At 40.2% G+C, this 23506-nt stretch overlaps 3 protein-coding genes and 1 non-coding gene across 6 annotated transcripts; 1 reads left to right on the top strand and 3 right to left on the bottom strand.

The window, feature by feature from the left end:
• The first annotated feature begins 1555 nt into the window (after positions 1–1555).
• mospd1 (motile sperm domain containing 1) lies at positions 1556–6881 on the top strand. The gene is made up of 6 exons (XM_040119785.1): positions 1556–1690; positions 3116–3414; positions 3512–3587; positions 3851–4083; positions 5485–5646; positions 5800–6881. Exons 2-6 carry the CDS (start codon positions 3261–3263, stop codon positions 5829–5831), a joined length of 657 nt encoding a protein of 218 aa, XP_039975719.1. The 5' UTR covers positions 1556–1690; positions 3116–3260; the 3' UTR covers positions 5832–6881.
• A 659-nt stretch (positions 6882–7540) lies between these two features.
• On the bottom strand, positions 7541–14044 carry pabir2 (PABIR family member 2). Of its 3 annotated transcripts, none has more exons than XM_040119783.1 (10): positions 13901–14044; positions 12375–12453; positions 12224–12277; positions 11726–11769; positions 11551–11605; positions 11100–11201; positions 10397–10482; positions 10068–10132; positions 9252–9348; positions 7541–8717 (listed from the first exon to the last, which is right to left on the bottom strand). In XM_040119783.1, the coding sequence occupies exons 1-10, from the start codon at positions 13957–13959 to the stop codon at positions 8579–8581; spliced, it is 780 nt and encodes a 259-aa protein (XP_039975717.1). In that variant the 5' UTR covers positions 13960–14044; the 3' UTR covers positions 7541–8578. The 3 variants fall into 3 exon arrangements, with proteins under 3 accessions (XP_039975717.1, XP_039975718.1, XP_039975716.1); XM_040119784.1 differs by lacking the exon at positions 13901–14044 and adding an exon at positions 13113–13824; XM_040119782.1 differs by lacking the exon at positions 13901–14044 and adding an exon at positions 12610–13822.
• Positions 11293–11448, bottom strand: LOC120785852. The gene has a single exon (XR_005706646.1). It is a non-coding gene; the product is annotated as a small nucleolar RNA U109 (small nucleolar RNA).
• Positions 14045–16059: 2015 nt separating the features above from the next.
• Positions 16060–21945, bottom strand: hprt1 (hypoxanthine phosphoribosyltransferase 1). The gene is made up of 9 exons (XM_040119729.1): positions 21740–21945; positions 19216–19322; positions 18622–18805; positions 17655–17720; positions 17103–17120; positions 16894–16976; positions 16633–16679; positions 16406–16482; positions 16060–16234 (listed from the first exon to the last, which is right to left on the bottom strand). The coding sequence occupies exons 1-9, from the start codon at positions 21764–21766 to the stop codon at positions 16187–16189; spliced, it is 657 nt and encodes a 218-aa protein (XP_039975663.1). The 5' UTR covers positions 21767–21945; the 3' UTR covers positions 16060–16186.
• Positions 21946–23506: the final 1561 nt, after the last annotated feature.

Genomic DNA, 23506 nt, shown 5'->3' on the forward strand with positions numbered 1-23506 from the left:
TCCTAATCGAATGGAACGCCCCGCTCCCTCAACTGCGACGCCATTGGCTGAGCCCGACTCCACTGTACACGCCCCCTCATATATATAAATATATAAGAGGTCGGGATGGTTTGAGTGTGCACCACATCCGCCTACCCTTTACATTTGTAGGTATACTAAGCGGGCAGATAATCAAAAGTGTTGCCTTTGGCTATGTTGTGTGTATGTATATATGTGATCATTACTATAAAGTAGCCTACTTGCCTGATTTTAAATGAGAAAACTGATTTCTGAAGCTGTGTAGATCATGATCGTTGAACCTTAATATTCAATACCTGTCTCACACATACACACACGCACACTACTTCTGATTCTCTCTCTCCTGTCACTTTATCGTTGCGTTCAAGGTGCCTCAAAAGCTCCACCCATCCGATTATAAAACACACCATAACAAGAACACGTGCAGCTTACGGTTTAATTAACGAAAAAAAATATTGAGATGGACATTTTTTTAAGTGTATGAATCAAGTGTCATACTTAAGGTTTATGCATTTTGCGTTGCAGTGGCAGAATCGCAATAAAATGCACATTTGGTTTAGACACAAAAACTGAGTAGAAATAGAGATATAAGTATTCAAACGTATCGCCATAAACATATAGTGTACATATAATAATGTAAAAGTCTGTTTCATCATAAGCCTCTAAAATTATAAAAGGTACCGCCTGTTCTGCCCGTGCTCTCCTTATAAATCCGACACCACTTGAATGCGGCATCACTTACATGAAAGGATCTTCTTCATGTGTCCTTTTAACACTTAATCAAACATCTTACCATGAAATCACACATAACGCCGAAAACGCAGATTTATTCTCAGTTCAGACTCTATGTCAAACACGATTAAAAAAAACAAAACAAAAAACATTCATCATAGAGATAAAGGTCAGTGGAAAGTCATAGTGGCGAAACCCAGACACAGTGTCTACCTTTGGAAAGATGAAGGCCTGATCTTTCCTGGACAGGTTTTCTGCTCACACTTACAGTTTGTAATGACAATACACTGTATATAGTGTATAAAGAAACTCTTTGCAATTGCAATTGTGTTTTTTCATTTGCTGCCGCTAAAAAAATTGGTTGGATGAAGGATACATCTTGTTTTTCTTTTCTTTTTCTTTTTTTGAATAATAAATCAAGTGTCAAACATGCAGAGGGAACTGAAGATTAATCTGGCTGTGAATGTTTAAAGACTTTTCACTTTTATTTCTCACTGCTTACGGGTTTAACTCGCATGGTAAACACTTGAAAAATCAGTGCACTTGATTCCATAGTTAATCGCATCAAGTAGCAACATTTGAGCACAATAAAGAGATACTTAACGTGATTAACATTAACAGGAACTCAAGTATTCCGCAAATACAAATGAATCTGCGTGGTTTTAGGGCTTTTACACGCTGCTAGTCGCATGCTTTCCACGGGGACCGTTATGAAGTTATTGGAAACACATTACTCCTTGCTTGGAACATCTTAACGTCAGCTCTGTTGACGTCTTGCACATACCCGTTCGCCCTCCGCCACCCCAGCATGCACCGCGAGGTCTGCAGTATAATATTGACAAAGAAAAAAGGCTGGGGAGAAACAACAACAGGGTGGGATCACAAGCACAAACCCCGGGGACAGCACTCACGTTACACGAACCCGTGTGCTGACAGCAAGGTAAAGTCTCACTCTCAGTTTTTTCTTGAAATAAAACTGCCCTTTGTTCTATTTCCTGAAATGATACTGCGTGTAGACAACGTTAAGAGGCTATTAGCTACCATCTGGGGTTTTCCTAGCCGGCTAACGTTAGCCAACGTTACCAGTACTGTACAGCGTTAGCGTTACACTATAATGATGTGTTACTACAGTGTTAGAGCTAGCAGATGTTAAAAAAAAAACACGGAGCTCGGTTAGAGATTAACAGTGGGCACGAAGTATAAATTGTGTGACCCGGCGGCTATATGTATGACCAGCACATTTGCATAGACCTAATTTCTTGCGTCTGTTTACGATGTCACCTACGATTACACTGCAGTTTAAAGGCAGCGTACAGTTAATGCTTTACACACTATGTCGACACGAAGTTAAAGTTGGCTGAATAACTTAACCACGTAACGAGACGCCTCGGAGATTGTGAAGCGACTTCGCTATAGTTTTATCACAACTAAAATGAATTAATGGTGTTTTGTAAGTGTACGTGGAGAACAATAAGTGTTGCGACACCACGAGCCTGGTTCCTCGAGTTCACCGTAACCATGTAAACACTCAGACACGTGACCACCCACATGGAGCAATGTTTGCTCTGTTGAACCTGAGTTATTTAAACTTGATTAGGTTTCATGAATTGATTTTCTTCGGTATTCTCTCTCTGCCCTGCTTTATTTGTAACTCTTATTGTATGTATTTCCCTTGGTTGAAAAAAGCGCTCAGATACTCACAGCCCATTAAAATAGCTATACCCTGTTAAAATCCTGCAATCAAAGTTAAATTAAAGAAATATATGTTAGCATTAGCAATGAAATGTACAGCTCTAAAGAAGGATACCCTTTAGAGTTATTGTATCGATGAATTAACTTGTGTAAGCACTACTTTAATACACAAGATGTAAATGCTTCCTGTATATCTCAATAGTTTACACCAGAGCTAGACCAATAATTGGCCCAGCCAATCTATCAGCCGATTTTAACTTATTACAAATATAGATATTTGAGTTATCAGTAAACATGCTGGTCAATAATTAAAAATAAATTGCATTACTGAAATGGCAAAGCTCTGTTTTAGGTGGTAAGACAGAGACAGTCATGGCAGTGCATAGTTTAGCATTATAAGCCAACTCTCTCAGATATCAATGTTACCAGTGTCAATTGGGCTATAGGAAGTTTGTCTTATAAGATTCATTGTATTTTCCACATACAAATACAATACATGTGCAAAATCACTAGAAAAAACAGCTGTTTGATAAATAAACAGAATAACAAATGCAACATTTCCCTATAAAATGTAGTGGAATAAAAACAGAGCATCACAAAATATAAATAAGTGGCATGACAGCACCTCATAAGTAAATGTACTTTCTTATTCATCACCTGTTTCGCCTCACAGTATCAAGTCATGGCCCTAAGAAGCTGAGAGCGGGAAGTGCCATTTCAACCGAAAGGGAGTTTACACAGCTTGATAGTTGGTAGAGAGGGGTGGGGGGGCCCAGGAAGATCGTGGACGGGGAAGGGGAAGCGCTCAGCTGGAGCCAATGCAGCAGCAGCATCGACAGACTGAGCTGGTGGAAGGAAGCCTTCCCGTGTTTGTGTTCCCCACGGAGCTCGTCTTCTACGCAGATGAGCAGATGTCTCACAAGCAGGTGCTCACCCTCTACAATCCCTATGAGTTCGCCCTCAAGTTTAAAGGTCAGTGGGCAGAGGAAAACTGCGTAAGCTGTATCATTTTTGTTTGTTAATTATTCCATACTAGCTGGATAAATTGTGTATTTTTCTTCTTTGTCAGTGCTCTGCACAGCACCAAACAAGTACACTGTGGTGGATGCCACTGGAGCCGTCAAGCCACAATGTTGTGTTGACATGTGAGTTTGTTTTTGGACTGTTATTTTTTTCATGCAGTGGTATATATACCACCAAAAGGACTAGATGCCTCATCTATGAGTTTGCCTTTCTCAGTTAATTCTCATCCCATGTCTTTATTGTGTATTGCTTGCTTTGCAAAATATTATCGTGCAGGTTTGTCGGGCAGCTTTGACTGTATGTTTTCAGTCAGATGGTTGTTTACACGGCTGACTTTCCCCCCTAGTTAAATAAAGCGTGTGTCTAATGTTCTATGTCCACACAGAGTAATCAGACACAGAGATGTGCGGGCATGCCATTACGGGGTGTACGACAAGTTCCGACTGCAGGTGTCGGAGCAGAGTCAGCGGAAAGCTCTGGGTCGCAAAGAGGTGACGGCAACGCTGCGTCCTTCTGCCTCACAGGAGCCGCCCAGCCCCCGGCCCCAAGATGAGGAACGCAGAATCACAGAGCAGATCGCCGACAGCGAGTTTTTTGACCAGACTGCCTTTCAGACAGGTAGGGAAATGGACTGTTCTGTGGTGTTACCACTAGATGGAGCCAAATGTCTTTAAGAGTCAAATGTGGGAACTTCCTACCATTTACAGGTCACAATACAATATATTGTTTTTTTGGCCTATGAACATACCTACCTAACTTATTAAGGATAAAAATCTAGGATAAATATGCGCTTAAAGCGGTGGGGAAACAGTAATGCAGGTAATCACAGTCAGGCTGTCATTTAAAGTTGAAATACAAGCCAAAGCCTCAGTGCATACAAGATAAGATGTAGCTTCATTCTATGTGTGTGCTGTAACTGCATTTACCAATCCACCAATACTGAAGTAGTTGAGTACTATCACTATTCACTTGAATCAACACCTGCAGATTATTTTTTGCTATTCTGAGTACACAGTTATCACTTCAGCAGCTTCACTGTCATAAACCCTGTCTGATATCAATATATTTGTGCAGCTACAACATTCTTTGAGATCAAGCTTCTTCTATCTGACTTAAATGCAAGCTAGATAATACATCTGACTTTTCCTTGCCATAATATGTGTTTGTTTAAGGATACACGTCTGGTGATTTGTCTGTAGATCTGGTATTGTCAACGTATCCCCTGAAAAGGGCAAAACCAACATTGGATTGATCCCACAAACAGGCATTGTCTGTGTATCCAAAGACTGATATAATGTATCTTCTTCCTTTCTGCCTCCTCCAGTGTTGTCAAAAAACAGTTAAAAGCAGATCAGTGAGCCACAACTTTGCACTGGGTAACATCTACATTACCATGAAGATGGACACTGTAGTTTATTTTGAGTCAGTCCCACACACACTGACCTGATGCTGTGAATACGTGCTGGAGCACCAAATCTGTGCTAGAAAATCGTTTCCCAATGCAGATACCCTATTTAATCCTGTTCGAGTAATGTTTGTTATAAAACTACAGTACCCAGCAGTTTTTGGAAGTTATGTAAAATGCCAGAATATATTTGTCGTCTATTATTACAGATTTTGCTTCAGTTTTCATTTTGTTTTGAACTTCTTTTTTTTCTCTTAAATTTTGTGTTACTTTATTTTACACTGGATTGGTTTTTATCTGTTTTTAAAACCTGATGATTTTATAATGTTTTATTTTTTTGCTGCCCCATGTGAAGCACGTTGTAATGTGAGTTTTGAAAAGTGCTCTATAAATAAATATTATATTATTTATGTCTGCTGTAGTAACCCGTGGGTTTGGGGCTAAGAGACACAGACAGGCTGGGGATCTCTCAAAGTATTGAAAGACACACTAACACATTGTTGGCTTTGCTCTTTTCGTGGGATCTTTTTTTTTTTAACGTCCTTTAAATCATTTGTGAATTATTCTGAGCGATGAATCCGATCACAGTGTATGCTTGTTTGTGTGTCTTACAGAGAGCCGTCCTGTTGCTGGAGGACCCAGTCTGCTGACGGTGCTGCTTGGGCTGGTGTGTATGGCCGCCCTGATGCTCCCGACGCTGGGGGAGCAAGAATCTACTGTGCCTGTCTACCTCCACTTAAGTGTTAATAAGAAACTTGTAGCTGCTTATGTTCTTGGTAAGTAAGATCACTTAAACTGGCTTGGGCAGAATGGGGTTGCATTTTAATCAGATCTACACTGCTATTGTTTATGAAATCACATGCTTTTAAGAGTGTGCGCTGGAGTTTATAATATCCCGTGCCTCTGTGTTGTTTCTTGTAATATTCTAGGTCTTCTTACAATGGTCATCCTACGCACATGAAGCCTTGTGAGCTGAGAGGAGGACGGAAAATGAGCTAAAAGACTGAAGAGAACATTCTCACACCAGAGGCACTGCTATGCTCCAGTGTGTAGAGCTGACAGCAGGGGATGGGGTACTTACTCAATTCACCCCGTCTCCTGAAAAATACATTTTAGCATACTTTTTTCAAATCCACACATTTGTGTTAATACATACATTTACACAATACTGAAGAGATGCAAACAGCGAGAGCTGCAGCGTGTAGGTCAAAGGTATGGTAGTGTGAGAGGAGCTGTCCCTGAACACGGCCTGTGAAGAAACATGGGGTCAAAGTGTTGGTCGGCCTCCTATTCCGTGTCTGTATTTCTATTGCCAATATGAAACAGAAAGTTGTTACCTTGAGTGTGAAGGAATCTACTTGCAAAGTTTATACATGTACATAAAGCCATTCAAATTTTGTTATGGTATTCAGCTGTAACCATCATTATATTGATGTTTTAAAGCATTTTAGTGTAGACTCTGAGGACTAGATGCAGTTATTTGCATGTGTGGCTACCTATCGGAGTTTTTTTTTTTGTTTTGTTTTTTTTCAGCAGTAAAATACTTTTACTTGTCACCAAAGGAAAGATCTTTTGAAGACAATGGTTTGTTTGCCATACTATATCAATGCTCCATCAAACATTTAATAAAGTCTCCATACGTCTGTCCAGTATAATGATCATAGATCAAATCAGGACATTTTTTTTCACTTTACAAGTTTGGTCAGGAGGGTGTAGAGCACAGAACAGAGAAAGGCCTCTTTTAGTTTTGTAATGTTCAGTACTGAAAATAATCTGCCTGCCTTGGGGACTGGGTGTTATCAGGTGTGACATCTGAAAACATGATTTGCGATTATTTGTGCACCAGTCCGTTCCAGGGCAGTAAATAAGGTTTGGAGATGACACTATCTTACTGTGGGATTGGTGTATGGTTGACATTTTAAATTAGTGCTTGTTTCAGTGCTCCGGTCAAAAAACATCATCTCGGGCTATTTAAAACAGCTACACAAACATAATAAAGAAATAATTTATTTAGTCCTGACGTCTGCTACGATGGCAACCACAAAAGACACAAGCATAGGCAAGGTGTTAGCCTGCTTGCTAGATTACAGCCATACAGTAAAGCATGACATTATTTGCTAAATTCATGCCCTGAATGCTTCATAAAATGACTAGGCAGTCGTCTTGCAGCAGGGCAAGACAGCTTTTTCAATTTTCTTACTTGTATAAAAGAAAAACGACATTCAGTAAATGAACTGCAACCAAACTTTTCCTCTCGTTACAGGGCACACTTTCATGAAATGATTCACAATCACTTCCTTTTGTACAATACATGAAAGGCTACAGCGCCATGAAGGGGTTCACATGTATAAGTTACACAGGAGATATGAACAACGGAGCCATGACAGTGGAAAGTAAAGGCTCAACCTCAATATACTGTCTTTTTCTGGATACGTTGAGAGAAAGCACTTATAGTTCTATGAAGTGTTAACATCTTCCCTTCTTAAGACTTACACACAGGCTGAAACACTACAGGATCGAATATCCTGTGCAAAAAAAGCTTTTAATAAATGTAACCACAGCAGAAACAGCAGTCTCCTCACTCACAACATGGTGGTGCCATTTTGTTTTTACTGCACACTCCAGCAGTAAGTTGATTTGGTGTAAATGACAACAAAAATGGGTCACTTTTACTGGGGATAGAAACCTATCGCCATCCAATTTTTATAATAAACATTTTTTTCCATAAATAAGAACATTTTGTCAGAAAAAAAAAAATCTTTTCTATACTTTGTTTATCTACAAAAAAACATCCTGACAAGAACACAGGATAGAGAGGAACCGTTAGTGTTGAAAGACCACCAGCGATGACCATCTTATTTCGTCCACAATTCACTGCTAGGTGCATTAACTGCTCATAGTAGGCAATTAAAGTTGCAGTAAGTCATGGGGAGGGCCGTGTACAAGCCAAACTGAAAAATTTTCACCACAGTTCACAGCGTGTCTCATAAAAATATTCAGAATATCTGCTGAAAACATAACTTCTCTTACAGTATAACAGTAAGGAAATGTCCATAGTTGTACCCCAAAAGTAGTTTATGTTCCTTTAACAAAGAAAACTTGTTGCTGTTGAAGACCTGTGCCCGCATTCACCTCATAGCCAAACTATGTATGACATTTGACAAGGTTTATATGTACATAATTACAAACAAAGCAGGAAAACAATAAGTTAAATCTTTTCTTACAAAATCTGCAGACTGTGTACATACAACGGCCTGTGGACAGAAGTTTTCCAGCACAAAAAAAACAGGGAAAATGTACACATCCAAATAGTCTTTTTTTTTTGTCCAGTGCTCAATGTCTCTCTCCAGTGAGGGGAACTGGTAGGACAGATTTGCAGGATAGCCACTTAAAAACACAATATCACTATGAAGCCAAGAACCATCCAAGATCCACTTCTAGCAGCTGGTGCTCACAGTGTCTTCAGTCGTTCCCCATTTTCACTGGGTCAACCTCTTAAACAAAACCTCATCCATGGCTTTCGTTTCCTCGATTCAAACATATCTTAGACCCTCCAAAGTGTAGCCATGAAAACAGCCATTCAGAAGCAAACATGGAAAATTAAACTCAATCTAGGCAATGGTCAAGTGGAGGGGCTGAGAAGGAAACTGGTTCCCTGGAAAGAGGGTCTTTTTGTGCGCCTTTTTAGTGTCTCTTGCTATCCCATTCTCATTTTGGGGACAAATCCTGGAGGGAAGCGAAGGGTGAGTTGCTGGACGAGGAGGGTGAGACTCCCTCCATTTTGCCTGGGGAGTCGGTGGAGGAGCTGACGCTGCTGAGGCTGCCATCCAGTAAATCTGGAGAGTGACTGAAACAAAACAAGTTTAGATCAGTAAGTCTGCAGGCTGTCATAATGGTGACTGTGGCAATCATCTGCTGTATTACTGTCTATACCTTCACTCTAGGGGAGAGAGCTTATCAAAGTCTCACATTTCATTCATTTACTGCCACACTTTCTCCCTTTCGAAATTAACATATTACTTTAGAGCAATGCTGATTATTATGCCCAACTTGGTCCAATCAGTAGACCGTGATATTTCATGGTATGTTCCCACACCTTGCCAAAACACGCCTGTATAGCCTGTCACGGCAGCTGTTGTATGATATACTGTATGCTGATATTCACTACCGGGTGAAAAATACGAAGTGGAGTTGGTGACAAACTACTCCTTATCTTTAAAATAATTCCCATTACAAAATTCCCATTTTGCCTGAAATCTAACAAAGCCATTTAACACTAACTCCTGAAGTTACAATGTGGTTGGTTGCCTGCTTGAGCATTCACAGGCGTGTTGTCACCTAAACAGTGTGACTCTGAGCAGCTGACCTGACAAAGTCTTACCAGGAACTGAGATCTGACAGGTTGGAGACATCAGAGGACAGCATGGTGGTGGTACCCTGGAAGAGCCTCTTGGGTTGGCTCTCTGACTCCATCTCACCTGCAGAATAAAAAGAGCCTGATATTTGGAAATCCCTCTTTATTACACTGCGTGCCTAATCTAAAAAACGGACAGCTGCACGAGTGTTTTATTGTAATAATCTGATACAGTATGAATACAGATCTGAGTTGATGCCAGAGAGCCAATGCAGTCTCCAATACTTAAATTAATAATTGCACATTGAATGTTATCAAGTCCAAAAGAGAATCAAGTTAACTATTAATCCAATTCCAAGTACCAAGAAAATTACCTAATTAGAATAAAATATCTTAATCATTATGTAGCCACTGTTCAATCATAAGAGGCTTACATAGGTTTAAGTTTTGAAGAGAGTCCCTAAAAAAAGAACTTTATCAACCAAAGTGAAGTTCATAGGCTACATGAATATCACAAAAATATGGATTTGAAATATCTTTTGAATCAGCTTTCATACCGCGGTCACTCTTTGCATAGGAAAAAACCCCATTTAAACCGATCAGCCACTAACATTAAAACCAGTTACTGCTTTTAATGTTGTGCGTGAATAGTGTACACAGTCAATATTACTTTATTTTCTTTAAGAACCATTAGTCTGAACATGATGCCTGGAATTTACAACATGTCACTTTTATCCATAAATTAAGTTTCTCTTGTGGTAGAATGTAATCAGATGTGAGGAAAACTAGTCTCAAGGCATTAAGTGAAGCATTTAGGGTTTTAAGGCTGGTTAGGCAGCTCACCTTTGCGTTTTATTGGCCCAAGTATGCTGGCCCTGATGCAGTTGATCGGACTTTGACTTCGTCTGCTGAAGAAGACAAAAAACTCACACGTTGTCAAAGCAGTATATTTTAAAATGCAGTCGCAATCAGTGGCCATCAGCTACGGTTACAAATCAACCCGTACCCCATTTTATGCCACCAGAGGGAAATTACAATCATACTGGAGCCAGCTGGTGCTGGTGTAGGCTCACGGCAAACAGATGTTCATCAGATTTAGAGCAAGAGTGAAGTTACTCGGCTGGATTATAAAATTGTTAACTTCAGGTATTACTCAGAAACTTGGTCATCACCTGAAGCGTCGCGTTGGGCTGGGGATTGGGCTGGGCGTTAGGCCATTGCTGCTCACAAGGATTTGTAGTGAAGGGGAGAAACACTGCTGCTTACAAGAAAGGGAAACAGAACGCAAAGCCATCAGCATCGAGACATCAAAGTGCATAGATGCACATTAATAATTTCATTGGTACCGGATAAAGGCAATACTCTGATTATTGTTCCTGTTAGTATATTTAGTAATTTATCTAAATAAGTAAGGTCAAAATGGAGTAGACCAAACCCTAGTAACAAGACAGGTTATTTATCTTTTAAAGTACTGTGCCAAGTACAAACCTTTTATTTCCCCCCAAATATACAGCAGAAAAGAAAATGAATCAGGTGCCAGAGAAGTATTTCTATACATAAACACTGATGCAGCTTGCAATAAAAAGAGAAAAAGTTTTTTTTGTTTTTTTTTATTTTGTTGAAGCTACAGCAAACCAAAAGAGGGAAATTTACCCAAAAAAAGCTGAACAGTGAAGTTCTTGTGTTTTCTTGTTGCTAATAAATTGCTTCCTGCAGACTACCACACAGACTTCCATTCATTAATCTGACTGCAGGTTAGTTGGAAAATCCGGTCACCACAAACCATGAGAGTGCTTTAACTATTAAACTTCATTTGGTTATTCACAGCATAATCAGGTTATAGTGTGCATGGAAACATAGTGAGGGCAGATGTACCTTTTTTCCTATCCCTCTGGTTGGGGATGGGGCAGGCGACACAGGCACAAAGTCGATGCGCTTTGGAGACGAAGACGCTGACTTCTCCAAATCATTGTCACTCTAAGGACACAATAGTACTGAATACATTTATCATCCAATAATGTGCGTCTATGGTAAGATATAGTGAGGTAGTAAAAATCATTAAAAGCAAGAGTGTTGGAGTATTATACTACCAACTCAGTCTGACCTTGAAAGACTGGTGGCCCTGTTAACTCCTAAATGTTTTAAATGTTAATGTAGCATGTTTGTACTTGTCCACTCTACAGAAATAGAGAGGCCAACAATGGCTTGTGGCCAAAACATGCAGGGGGAAGGTACAGCAGAGCTGACTCTCAAGGATCCAGAGCAACAGAACACATCAACAACACTGATGGGGGTTGGACAAGTTGTAATGAAGAGTTGTTTTTACCAGGCTAAGGCTTTCTTCCCAGGACTGGCTCATCTGCATGGCAGCTTGAACTTCCCTGTGTGCGCAAAAAACAGAAAATAAGGAATAAGTCCAGGCTCATTAGCACTTTACCTACAACAAATAATTCAAGAAAACCTCTTTAGGCACCAACTGCACTCATAAATCCACAGCTTACCGCTCATGAGCAGTCTCTCTGTTCATCACGTCTACACCTTCTTCCTGTAAGAGCATACGAGAGGGTTAATGGCTACGATGTCTTAGTTTACCAAGTCATCTTAAGACTTTTTGAATAATAAACTTTCTTCAAACACACATAGAATGTACCAACTGAAGTGTTCTCTCTCATGCCAATGCAATCAAAACTAATTCAGACTAGAAAAGGTACAACCTTAATCTCATATCAAAAGCTAAAACTGAACCGTTTTCCACTTCACTAATGGAAATGACATTTGGCCAGTAGATGAATGACCAGTTCCTCTGTTGGAGTCTGATACTACCAGTTGATCAACTCTGTAAGATCGATGGCCCTGTGAACTCCACAAACTGTTACTCTAGCATGTTGTTTTAAGCACCATCACTCCCTATGGCTTGAGAGGGAGACGGTGGTCTGACATGCTCAATTTCAAAATGAAACACTTCCTAAAACGTCACAAACAACAGTGCCTTTTCTTACTTGTTTTATCTGATGAAGTCTGGTGCTGGGGACACGAATAGGCGATGAAGGGACCTGTAAAGAAGGATGTGAGTGGAGAGGAGAGACTTCAACACTGAATAATCTAGACACTCGTTTCCTGATCGAACATGTGTTTTATAAAGTATTCTACCATGTTGGGCCTGTTGACAACTGTAGTGCTATTTCTCCGGCTACGCAGGACCTCTCTCTGGAACACTTGGGAGTTATCACTGCAATGACAAATTCACAGGCCAACCATATGTCATGTGTCTTCTACCCATGAGGACAGGGTAATGCGTGTACTTCAGTGTGAATGAAAAAGGACAGCAACATATTCAATGAAAGATTCTGCAGTAAAGTATTGTAACTATGTCATAATGTAGAACCTTAAGCCATTTATCATGGGTGCACTGTTGGATCTTCTCAGGTGTCCATCGTTCTGAACTAACGAAGATGGGATTTCCAGATCCAGCTCCATCTTTTCTTGTGGCATGACTCCTGAGTTGTTCATTTCGCTAGCTAACGCTGCCTGTCACCTAGTCGTGAACTCAAAATGGCTAGCCGGCTCGGTTATGTTACATTTTTGCTCTCCGAACGTCGCTAACTTTACATGTTGTGAATAAACATCATCAATCAGGCAACTGACCTGACTTGAGACAAACTAGCTAACTCGATGTAGATCACTCACAGCAACCTGCAAGGCCCTATCGTCTGTACAACTGTGGCGCCGAGGCAGCTTAACACTGGCTATTATTTATAACAGCGTTCTCTCTACAACTCTTCATATCATGACTATATGGTCAGCCAAAACTGGCATGTGCTAACGCTGCCTGTAACGTTATGACCAATCACCAACTATCCCGATGGATAGCATGCCATGGCTACATACCGCACAATGCCCGGCAACTGTTAGCTACCGACCCGTTAGTCTGCCGTTGCAAGGCAGCAGCGGTTGGCGACTGAAACACTACTCAACTACTCCTGCATGTTAGCGCGTTAAAATTAGCCAATTTAGCCAGCCGGTTACTTTGAGTACAAAATGAATGTTCGCCTAAAGTTTAACGTAGGTGGCCTTGATCTAGCGACGCTACTGTTAAGTGATTCTCATAGCGCGAGTCTACCCTCTAACACAGCGTAGCTAGCTAATGTGAGCTAGTGATATCTAATGCTTATCGCTAGCTAGTCGATTCAGCTACAGCCAACAGCCCAGCTACCTAGCCCGATGAGCTAACCAGCTTAGTTAGCATTAACACCAATGGCCACAATGCCATGTCCAGAGAGAGAGAAGCCAGGTCATCATTTCACTGAATGTTCCTATCAGCCTGAAAACTACCACGGCTCACAGACTACAAACTAAACCGTGTCTGTTGTAAATATTATACGCTCTACAGTATCGTTTTGTTTTGTTTTTTTTCGTTTCTGCAGGGCGCCGCCAAAAATGAGCAGGATCCCAGATGATCACACCGGAGCTAGCTGCTAGCAGCAAACTTTACGCCCCTTTTAGCGTTAGCAGACCTGTCCAATCAAAAACACTGCATTTGCCGGCGTGCTCAAGCGAACATGGCCACCTCCATCCTCTGATTCCCGGATAAACTCTTTACAATCACTCTACATGCAATGTTAAGAAGGTAACATTTCTCATCACACTTGAATAGCGTTTGACAAATGCAAATTTACCTGGTACCTTGACTTCTTTGCCCACAGGAAGCGCTATGCAGACAACTCCTTAGGAGCATATAGGTCGTTCTGGCAGCTTTGGTGTTTTCATTTGTTATTTAGAGCAGCCAAGCACTGCACTGCTCCTGCTGTCATACTGGCTGCTAATAATGTTAATGTTAAGTTAATGTTAATGTTAAGTCTTCAGTGTGTAATTGGTTTCCCAGTTAATCTAACTATTGCAAAATATTGCTATAATATCAGTTAGAATAAAACTATCACATGTAAGTTTTCATCAAGTTTTGACCAACAAATGTTTGGTGTTTTAAATTGATGGTTAAAATAATTAAAATGACTTAAAATCATTAAATTTAAAAAAAAAGATTAACTTTAATCCCTTATTCAGCATTTGTTTATTTGCAAATCATTCAGTGTCAGTATAAAATAATAAAGAAATGCAGGAACAATTTCAGATAAGCTCATATAACTGGACAAATAAAACTTTAAAAAAAAAATCTTATCTGCATCACTACTGCTTTTCCCAGTTTTTTCACCATTGATTGGCCAGAAATTATTCCAACATACCAAGTAGTTGGTATTAATTTGTATACAAAGCTTTATAGTAAACTCCACTAGTCACAGAAGGGGTGTGAACATTTAACTGATATTGCAAAATTCAGTGGCTTAGAGCTATGGCACCACTGAATGAGAGCGTATAATATAGCTGAAATTTAGAAAGAAAAGGTAGTTAAATTAGGACATTCAATGACTGAAATACTTAATCTGTATGTACCTAACATAAGATTGAATTACGTTTAACTTCGGTTGAACTATTGACTGAATATTTACACATCTGTAAACTATACATATAGACAGGGGAAAAAATAAAAAGGAAAAACCTGAATAAATGAATGGAGAAACATAACGAATGCTGTGGCTGGTATACAAAATGCTGAGCAGGCCCAGTTGATTCTGATTTTGTATCAAGATGATAAGAGGAAAAGATTTAAGTGACTTTGAAAGAGGGTTCATTGTTGGGGCATGAATGGCAGGAGCATAAGTCACAAAGACTGTTCAACTGGCCTGTGTTTCAATAGGAACACTGACTAAAATAACATCTGCATTTAGATCTTTGGGAAAGACGTCAGTAAAGAGGATCGGACATTGTGGTCAATCACGCAATTTTGATGACCGTGAAGCTCGTGCAGTAGTTCCACATGTAGGGAAAACAGAAGAAAGACTCTTCCTCAGGTGACTGAGAATATCAATCCAGGACGTGATCAGACTGCTTCAGCAAGAACAGTTTGTCGAAAGTTACATAGAGAGGGATATTATAGTAGGTTTGCAGGTCACAAAGCCCTGATTAGACATTTGGGAGTTCAGTGGTGCAAAAACCACAGGCACTGGTCTACAGAGATGTGGAAAAAAGTGACATGGTCAGATGAGTCATTCTTCACCATGTTCTCGACAAGTGAGCGAGTGCATGCGTGGCGTAGACCAAGAAAACAGTACGGGCCTGAATGCTTGATCCCTACAGTGAGGGGATCAGGTGGCTCTGTTATGCTTAGGGGGGGGGCTTTTGCTGGTATGGTTTGGGTCCACTTGTCCCCTTAGAGGGAAGGGTCACTGCAAATCAATACCATATTTCATCTTCAGCACACCAATGTTTAATTAGGGACAGCAGCAAACACTTGTGTTACTTTTCTACACTGAATCGTAAGAAAACATTCTCACACAACACAGTACCATAGAAAAGGGTTTTGTCCCAAAATATACATACAGATGTCAAGAAAATGTAACATTGTCTTTAAGTGTACCCATAATCGATTGTTCCAGGTAAAAGTAGAATTAAAATAAAAGCAATACATATTAAAATATAAGTTTGTCAAATGTTGGAAATCTTATGGTAGCACAACAACTGTGATATTTTACTTAATATTAGCAGCATTGCTTTGAATAAATTACTCCATTGCTTAAAAAAATAATTAATCAGTGTGGGGACATAGAAGCACTTTTTTCAGGCAAAGCTGGGCTCCATGATGTTCAATCCAGATGTGGTTCTATCGAAAGCAATCAATTTTATCTATAGTTGAATATAGTGTGTGTGTGTGTGTGTGTGTGTGTGTGTGTGCGTGTGGTGGCTTAAACAGAAAATGCAACTGTCAGGATTATCACCATATCAGTGAATCCTCAGGGACCCTGAGCAGGCTAAGTATTTCTTATGAGAGAAATATGACGTCATAAAATATAAAATGAGCCGCAAAAGGAAAAGATAACCATACATTAAAAATTGTTCCGAAGTGATCTTCATGCCTTGTACTTCTCCTTCCCTGTTTCACTAATGACGCAGATATGCTGAAACAGAAAAGGATCCATGAGTAATCCAGCATGTTGTTGATTTAAATTATTTGTTTAGAGGGTTTTAGCCTGGTGTTACCTAAAATTAGCACACAGGTACAAACTCTAATAAGCATGAAATATAAGCTACTTTACTCATTATGTTCTTTATTTCTCTCAAATACTTACATTTAGATCTCTAAAGTACTCGTTGTAGTCTAGCGCATATCCCACCACAAATTTGTCAGGGACCTCGAATCCTACAACTACAAAGAAAAAAGGTGAATATATTACTTTTTTTAATCTTTGTAGTGGTAAAGTAACAACACTGACATCAAAGTACATACACTGTATAAGATATAGGTTATTCTACTAACTCGAAATTTAACAAAAAACATTTATTGTCTTAAACTCACAGTCTGGTCGGTAGCCAACACTTCTTGGTGTTCTCTTCACCAACAAACTGAGGACAGAAAGCAGGTTGATTATCGATCTTAATACTTTATAGCTGCATGAAAAACTGATAAGGAACAAAAAAAAGTCTTAGGCAGCCTTTCAGTGAAAACCACCACAATGTGTTATTATGAAACGTTCAGAGAAACATGATCACGATTCCTGTTGTTGCAAAAGATACAGTAGCTTGTGTTTGAAAGGAAATGAGGGATAGATTAAATTACCTTGCTACTTTAACCATTTTGGGGTTGTACTGTTTGAGGAGTTGCAATAATGTCTTCATTGTCTTCCCTGTGTCGATAATATCCTTGAAACCCAGCATGAGAGAAGTGCATATTAGTGGCGTTGGAACTGAAAGCTCCCTACTTTAATATAGAAGAAAGAGGAAAAAAAAAAAAAAAAACCAAAAAAAAAAAAAAAAAACAGCACATACCTCCACAATCAAGACATTCTGTGTAAAAAGAAAAAAATCATCGTTTTAGTGAAATACAGTGGACTGGACATATTTCATCTTTTCATATTTCATATGCGATTCAACAGTGCGAGCAATAATGAGAGTGGTAGGCACACAGAGGGAATCACTGCCAAATACCCAATACAGTGTTACTGGCAGCTGACAGGGGAACAAAGAACACACCTGTCTGGAGAAAAAAAAAAAAAAAAAAAAAAACCCAAAAAATTGCCTAAATCCTTGTATTAAAGCACTGTGTTTGTTTAAGTGTAGCACAGTCATTGTCATTATTAATCACCATCATAATTTTTGATAATCCTAATCAACAATTTGATAATGCCCATCAGTTCATTTAAAATGTCTGTTCATGTTGAAAATAGAGGCAACATTAGACAGAATAGAAAACAAGAGCAGTAAAACCTGTTTCAGTTCAGGTTAACTTAAAATTAAATTAATATTATTAATAATAATATTTATCACAGTGTCAACAAGGATTGTTTTAGTAATAATAATGCTGCCCTCCTTATGTCTTACCTTGCCCGTCAATGTTGACAAGTCATCTCCACCAATAACTTTGATTTCACCTGTCGACTGGTCATTCTGTAAAGACAAGAATGTGAGGGCAACGATGAAATGTTGCAGACATTTCATCTTGCACAGGTGCACAAATCGCATCAAGGGACAAAACTAGACAAACATGGCACTTGATTGTAAAAAGTAGCTACATGTATTGCCTGTTATATAATATGGTTGTTGTATATGTATCAAAATGTACAAATCTAGTAAACTAAATTGTTTACATTCAGTGTTTCAGGGCAGCACCCCGTTTGGTAGCTCACTGCCATCAGTGTGTGGGTATGTGTGTGAATGAGTGAAAGAGAGGCAAATTGTAAAGCACTTTAGATAAAAGCACTATGTAAAAGGCAGCCATTTATCTTGATGCGCTTTACTCCTAATATTCTCGGTATTAATGGAAACATCGGTTAAACTTTGCACTACATTTGGATGGCAATCTGACTATTTAACCTAGCACATGTGCTGAAAGGATTTCAGTCGTTATAAAAAATTTACAATGCCATTTTTTTGACTTATTTAAATCCTGCATTATTTTCAGCCATGGTTGCTAGCTTTGAGTCCTCGTCTTTCTCGCCATTGATGGCACATTGCTGAAATTCTCAGCACCACCAAATGTTGATCAGTGGAAAAGTGTAACATTTTTGGCAAGAATGTGTGCTGCATCGCCTGTGTGCTCATGCACATGTATGGGCATCTCCGTGTGCATACACAAGATACAAACAAGATGAGGAAACGCTAGTAAAAAACATTACCACTTTTGACCACTAGTGGTCCAAAAATCCATAGGATACCTTTAAGCACACAGACCTGTAAATCTTTTAAACAAACAAAAGGAATAGAAAGTGACTGCTATGATTTTTAAAAATGAACATGAATACAGCACATCTTAAGCAATACAAAAAACAAAGAAAAACTGATTGATTACACAATAGCTCTTGAGGCGAATGAAGTCCACTGTCATTGGAATGGAGCGGTCACTGTTCCTGTTCAAGGCCTTGATATAGTCCAGCAGGTCTGCAAAGAACTTGTAGCCCCCTTTGAGCACACAGAGGGCCACAATGTGGTGCCCTCCCATTTCCTTCATGATCTCTCTGGCGAGTCTCTCTGTTCTGGGGTCATTGAGGAAGGAGAAGGGAGACAGAGACAGAGAGAGGGAATAATCACCCCAGTTTTCTGCTCCTGTCAGCAGGAGTTTCCCTTTCCTCCCTGTTTGTGTCAGCAGGCATAGCTGTTATTTCTAAAGCACTCCCAAGTATAATAAACCCAGTGATCCCAGTGATTATCAAAAAACCCAAAAGGTTATCTGCAGTAATCATCAATCCCAAATCTGCACATGGAAATAGAAGAGCAGGAATGAAAAACTTCACTTGACGTACACATTCAACAAAGAGTTGACGTACTGTATGTTGATGTACGGACTAGTCAACCGATCATTCAGACAACCCACCTTTTAGTTGATCCTGACAATTCATCACATTTCACAACTCTGCTACAAGCCGCTAAAAATGCTGCAACCCACCTGTCCAAGATGAGGCCATGTGGGATATAGACCCTCTCCAGGTCAGTGGCATAATGCTTTGGTATGCAGAAAAGGTCCAGGTCATACCCTTGCTCTTCATCACTGATCTGAGAATGAAGGAGAAAAAAAAAAAAAAAAAACATGATACAAAAGGGTTTAAAAAAAGATCTCCGGGGCATTACCTAACATGGGACATGGAGCATTCATCTGATACAGGGCAGTACAAGGGGAAGGGGATGAGGTCAGTGGTGGTCTACTTTCCCATCAACTCCTGTTGATGTATAATTTACTACCTCAATAGTTTTTTTTCTTTTTTAAAAAAAACCATAGAACACACAGTCAGAGGACAATGCCCGATTCTGTACAGCAAGCTACCAGGATCTTCACCCAGCTCTACACTGAGGCAGTAGTCAGTGGCAGTAAATACTAACACTTCATTCTTAGAAAGAGGAATCTTTCCATTGTACTTACTTAGTCATAATCATAGGACATCTCTTCTAAATAAACATTTTGTCCAATTAAGATGTTGGCAACTGAGATGCCTTTCCATAAATTCCATACTATGCTTAATTCTATAAACAGTTGTTTGTATTTCTTCTATTTTGTAAAATCAAATTTTCTGCTCTAGCTCCGACTGCATTCCACATTAACCACATTAACATTATCATGTGAAAGCGGGTGCAGAGGTCGAGGTGCTGTGGGAATAAATTGAGTGACCATAGGACGATTCACAAGTCAACAAAATCTTGTTGCTTTACTAAACACTGGATTGCAAAACGCCCGCCCTCACATGTGGGTGAACTAGAATAAAGCAATTTCGCCTTACGCCTGCTGAAATGGAAAAATAGGTCCATCTGTGTGGGCTACATCCATTCACTTACAAATAACAATGACTGATAACAAAGGGGATGTCCTCACGGTCACATGATCTGGAGAAGTATTTCACACTGTTACTTATAGGCCTGTTGCCTGTTATTTAAGAAACAAATTTAGAAGGTAAAAAATGACAAACAACCCAATGGACTAGCCTGAGGTCAACGGGAGACCGACCTTGAAGTTTGTGCTAACAAAGTCCATGCTTGAAAACCCTGCGCTTTCCTTATAATTTCTTTTGAAATGCGATACAGGACGCTGGACCCCCCACTGTCTTTTAATGCTGTTTTATCTGTGTCAGCTAGTTTGTCTGCCGGCCAGCTGGCCAGACTTGACGACAATTTAAAAAAAAAAAAAAAAAAAAAAAAAACTGGCTTCCAAATGCTGGAGATTTCCTGGAAAATGAAGCATTGGTTATTTATTTACTCATTCCAGTATAGCGGCCATCGTTGCTTGTCTATAATACGAATTTTTAAAAATGCACACAGGACCTGGTGCTTTCCCCCTCAAACTGAATTTACACATAAACATAGAAAAGCAGTTGCTTGTTATGGGCGTTACAGTCCCACTGCACATTTCTCTTCTTAAAATGCTGAAATACCAATTCCGCTTTGGACAACTTTCACAAAAGTGGGACAAGAGAGACAACAAGAAGCCCTTTTCCTTAAAAGGTGGCGAGATAGCGATCTGTGGAGTCAGCTGTACAACACGAGTTATGCGTTCAACCATGGATATCTGAATTTAAGTTGCCTGAGGCATCGAGATAAACCCTGCTCATCTTTGATGCCATTTCCTCAGATTGTTGACTTCCCTAAATCTTACTGATATACCAGCAGGGCCAGTTTATTTGATTTGATTCTATTGACTGAGAAACAAAACAAGCACTGCATGCGACCAATCAGCTCTTTTCCAGCTAAGTAATATAGAGTTCACACCTATTCCGTGTCCTAATGAAACTAAAAGAGACTGAACTGTATGTTTTGCTTGGAACACACTTACTCCCGCTGCTTAGACAGAATTTTCCCCTTTGAGGCAAATTTACACTACGCCCGAACCCTCATCTTGTCGGGTTTAAAAGTTACATTGCGTTTTTTGACTGTGGACTCGGGCTTAAGGCCACCGGGTTATGTTCCACGCCAGCCATACACACATTGCTTAGCACAGTATTTTGTAACCCATACTAAAGAAGACAGGCCCAAACACGCCCCCTTGTTTGCAGCCCGTGCGTGCCCGGCTGCCGGAGTGTAGCCGTGCACAAACGTGCGATTACACTAACATAACCTTTGACCCTGGCGCCAAACACACACGGTCCCTCGCGTTAGGTTTTAATGTGTGCATCCTAAAGTGCCTCTTGCGTCACGTACGCCAGGCGTGGGGAGCGCGTGTCTGCGACCCTCTCCGCAGCCGCAGGCCACGCCGCGCTGGAACGTTACCTCATTGTTTACACATTAAAGCGTGCTGCCAGGAGGAGCACCGGGGGCCACGGACCTGCGAGTGACCAACCGAATCCGTTAGACGGGAGATTTTTTTTTTCTTTCCGTCAAACGCAGCGCGCCCGCACACAGCGTGCCGTTCCGACGGCGCATGTGGAGGTAACATACGACCACCGTCTGTGTCTAATTTCCCTGCGGTCGTTAGGGGGGAAACTTACCACAACACAGGAGCTGGATGTCGCCATGTCCGTGTACGTCCCTGCCGCGTTCCTCAGGTAGAGAAGCCCGCGATGTCGTCTCAGGTGGGGTTCGCCGACTCTTCACCCTTGTGACAGCAGCGCACACATGGAGGCGGCTAGCTCGGCTGCTACAAGAGGCGTCTGTCTTGTTCCGGACTGTGCAGGTTTGTGACGCGAGAGCTCGGCGGGCGAATCAAATGAGCCGAGCCGGCCTTAGCCCCGCCCCGGCGCGGGGTGGAGGCGCTCGAGCGGCCAGCAGTGCTGCCAAGCGTCTCACCGCAGTGCAAAGATTGCAGAGGATAACACCCAGCAATTCAGATTCCTAGGGAAAAAATACATCATTGCCGTCCTCAATCTCCTGTCTTGGTACAGATGTGGATATAAATACGTTGTTTAGTTGCGTCTTACCCATAGGCCTGAGTCTTTAAGTGAAATGCACCTCATGATCATGGACTGCTGAGCAGAACTACTTTTTTTTTTTTTTTTTACCATTTTAGGGCAAGATGATCATTATGCGGGAAAGCATGTTGATTATGCAGTTTGCATACGTATAATGACGCTGTACAGTGAAAAAGGATGCCATTTTCGATCACCTACAAGGCTGCAGCTAATAATTCATTCTCAGATGAATCGACAACTTGTTTGGTTTGTAAAATGCCAATCACAATTACCTTTAGTGATACCTTCACACTGCTTGTTTAATAATTTTTTTCAAAAATAATTGCAAGCAAAAAGCAGAAAATCCTCACATTTGAGAAGCTAGAACCATGAAGTGTTTGGCATTTTATTTCTAAACACTTAGCTATGGCCCTGTCCATGAGTCATAAGTTACTAACATCATACAATAATGTTATACACTGACAACTACATTTGCCAATAGAAGAAAAATCCAATTCTACAAGTTAGTCCGTACAAACAGAGACAACTTGCTCTGTAAACCAAAAATGATGACGATTCCACACTTTTGGGAGTTTACTACACGCTAATACTAAGCCGGTTTTATGTGCCCAGTGTTTTCACAGTGGAGGCACCGAGATTAAAATACTATGCTATTGTCCCACAATATCAAGCATAAAGACAATGGAGAAGCTACTCACAGCTGCAAAATATTAAGATGAATTGCAGATGGTGGGGAAACAGAAACAGCTGAAATAAGATCCTGGAAAACCCCAACTGAGTATTACATATTTGAAAGTACATACTGCTTTATCTTTGTGGAGTTAAACTGGCAGTGGCACTCTAAAGTTGGGTGTTTGATGTTTGTCAGCGCACATATTGCATCATCTCCTTTTAGTCCAAAACGGTAAAGTGCGTTCATTTCTACTAGAGGCTACTAATGGCAAAAACGGTGTACTCTGATCATCAGTATGTATATGATAGGTGGAAGGCCTTTTGACACATCACAGTAGGACAAGCACAGTTGTACATAATACAACTTTTGATGGCTGCATTCCAATTAGTTGCTTCCGTTTCAGGGTCCCGGTATTGTTCATGTTGATTTACTGTCACGCTGACGTGGCTCACTGGGACACTTGAATGGAACTTAGCCAGCATTAATGTTTTGAAGAAGAACCGCTTTAAAATCTCAAGGTTTACCGATGAAAGCTCCGTTTCCTATTTATTGTATAATACCCACAAAATCTTAGTGATTACCTAGGGCTTTCATATAAGTGTTATAGCTTATAAAGTGATTTGACTTTTAGCACACTACAAAAAGGCTTTACTATAAAATGCTATAGTGTGGCT

The sequence above is a fragment of the Xiphias gladius genome, chromosome 23, assembly GCF_016859285.1.
Source record: "Xiphias gladius isolate SHS-SW01 ecotype Sanya breed wild chromosome 23, ASM1685928v1, whole genome shotgun sequence".
NCBI classification, from domain to species: Eukaryota; Metazoa; Chordata; class Actinopteri; order Istiophoriformes; family Xiphiidae; genus Xiphias; species Xiphias gladius.

What these genes read in the sequence shown, in the direction of transcription:
- mospd1 (XM_040119785.1), top strand. Translation starts at nt 3,261, where the DNA reads ATGCAGCAGCAGCATCGACAGACTGAGCTGGTGGAAGGAAGCCTTCCC. An exon ending in GTTCGCCCTCAAGTTTAAAG is followed by an intron (nt 3,415 to 3,511) that starts GTCAGTGGGCAG and finishes CTTCTTTGTCAG; the next exon opens with TGCTCTGCACAGCACCAAAC. An exon ending in TGTAGCTGCTTATGTTCTTG is followed by an intron (nt 5,647 to 5,799) that starts GTAAGTAAGATC and finishes GTAATATTCTAG; the next exon opens with GTCTTCTTACAATGGTCATC.
- pabir2 (XM_040119782.1), bottom strand. Translation starts at nt 12,734, where the DNA reads ATGAACAACTCAGGAGTCATGCCACAAGAAAAGATGGAGCTGGATCTG. An exon ending in CCCATGATAAATGGCTTAAG is followed by an intron (nt 12,454 to 12,609) that starts GTTCTACATTAT and finishes TTGTCATTGCAG; the next exon opens with TGATAACTCCCAAGTGTTCC. An exon ending in GGGAAGAAAGCCTTAGCCTG is followed by an intron (nt 11,202 to 11,550) that starts GTAAAAACAACT and finishes TTGTGTCCTTAG; the next exon opens with AGTGACAATGATTTGGAGAA.
- hprt1 (XM_040119729.1), bottom strand. Translation starts at nt 21,766, where the DNA reads ATGGCGACATCCAGCTCCTGTGTTGTG. An exon ending in AAAATGGTTAAAGTAGCAAG is followed by an intron (nt 16,680 to 16,893) that starts GTAATTTAATCT and finishes TTCTGTCCTCAG; the next exon opens with TTTGTTGGTGAAGAGAACAC. An exon ending in AGTACTTTAGAGATCTAAAT is followed by an intron (nt 16,235 to 16,405) that starts GTAAGTATTTGA and finishes TTTCTGTTTCAG; the next exon opens with CATATCTGCGTCATTAGTGA.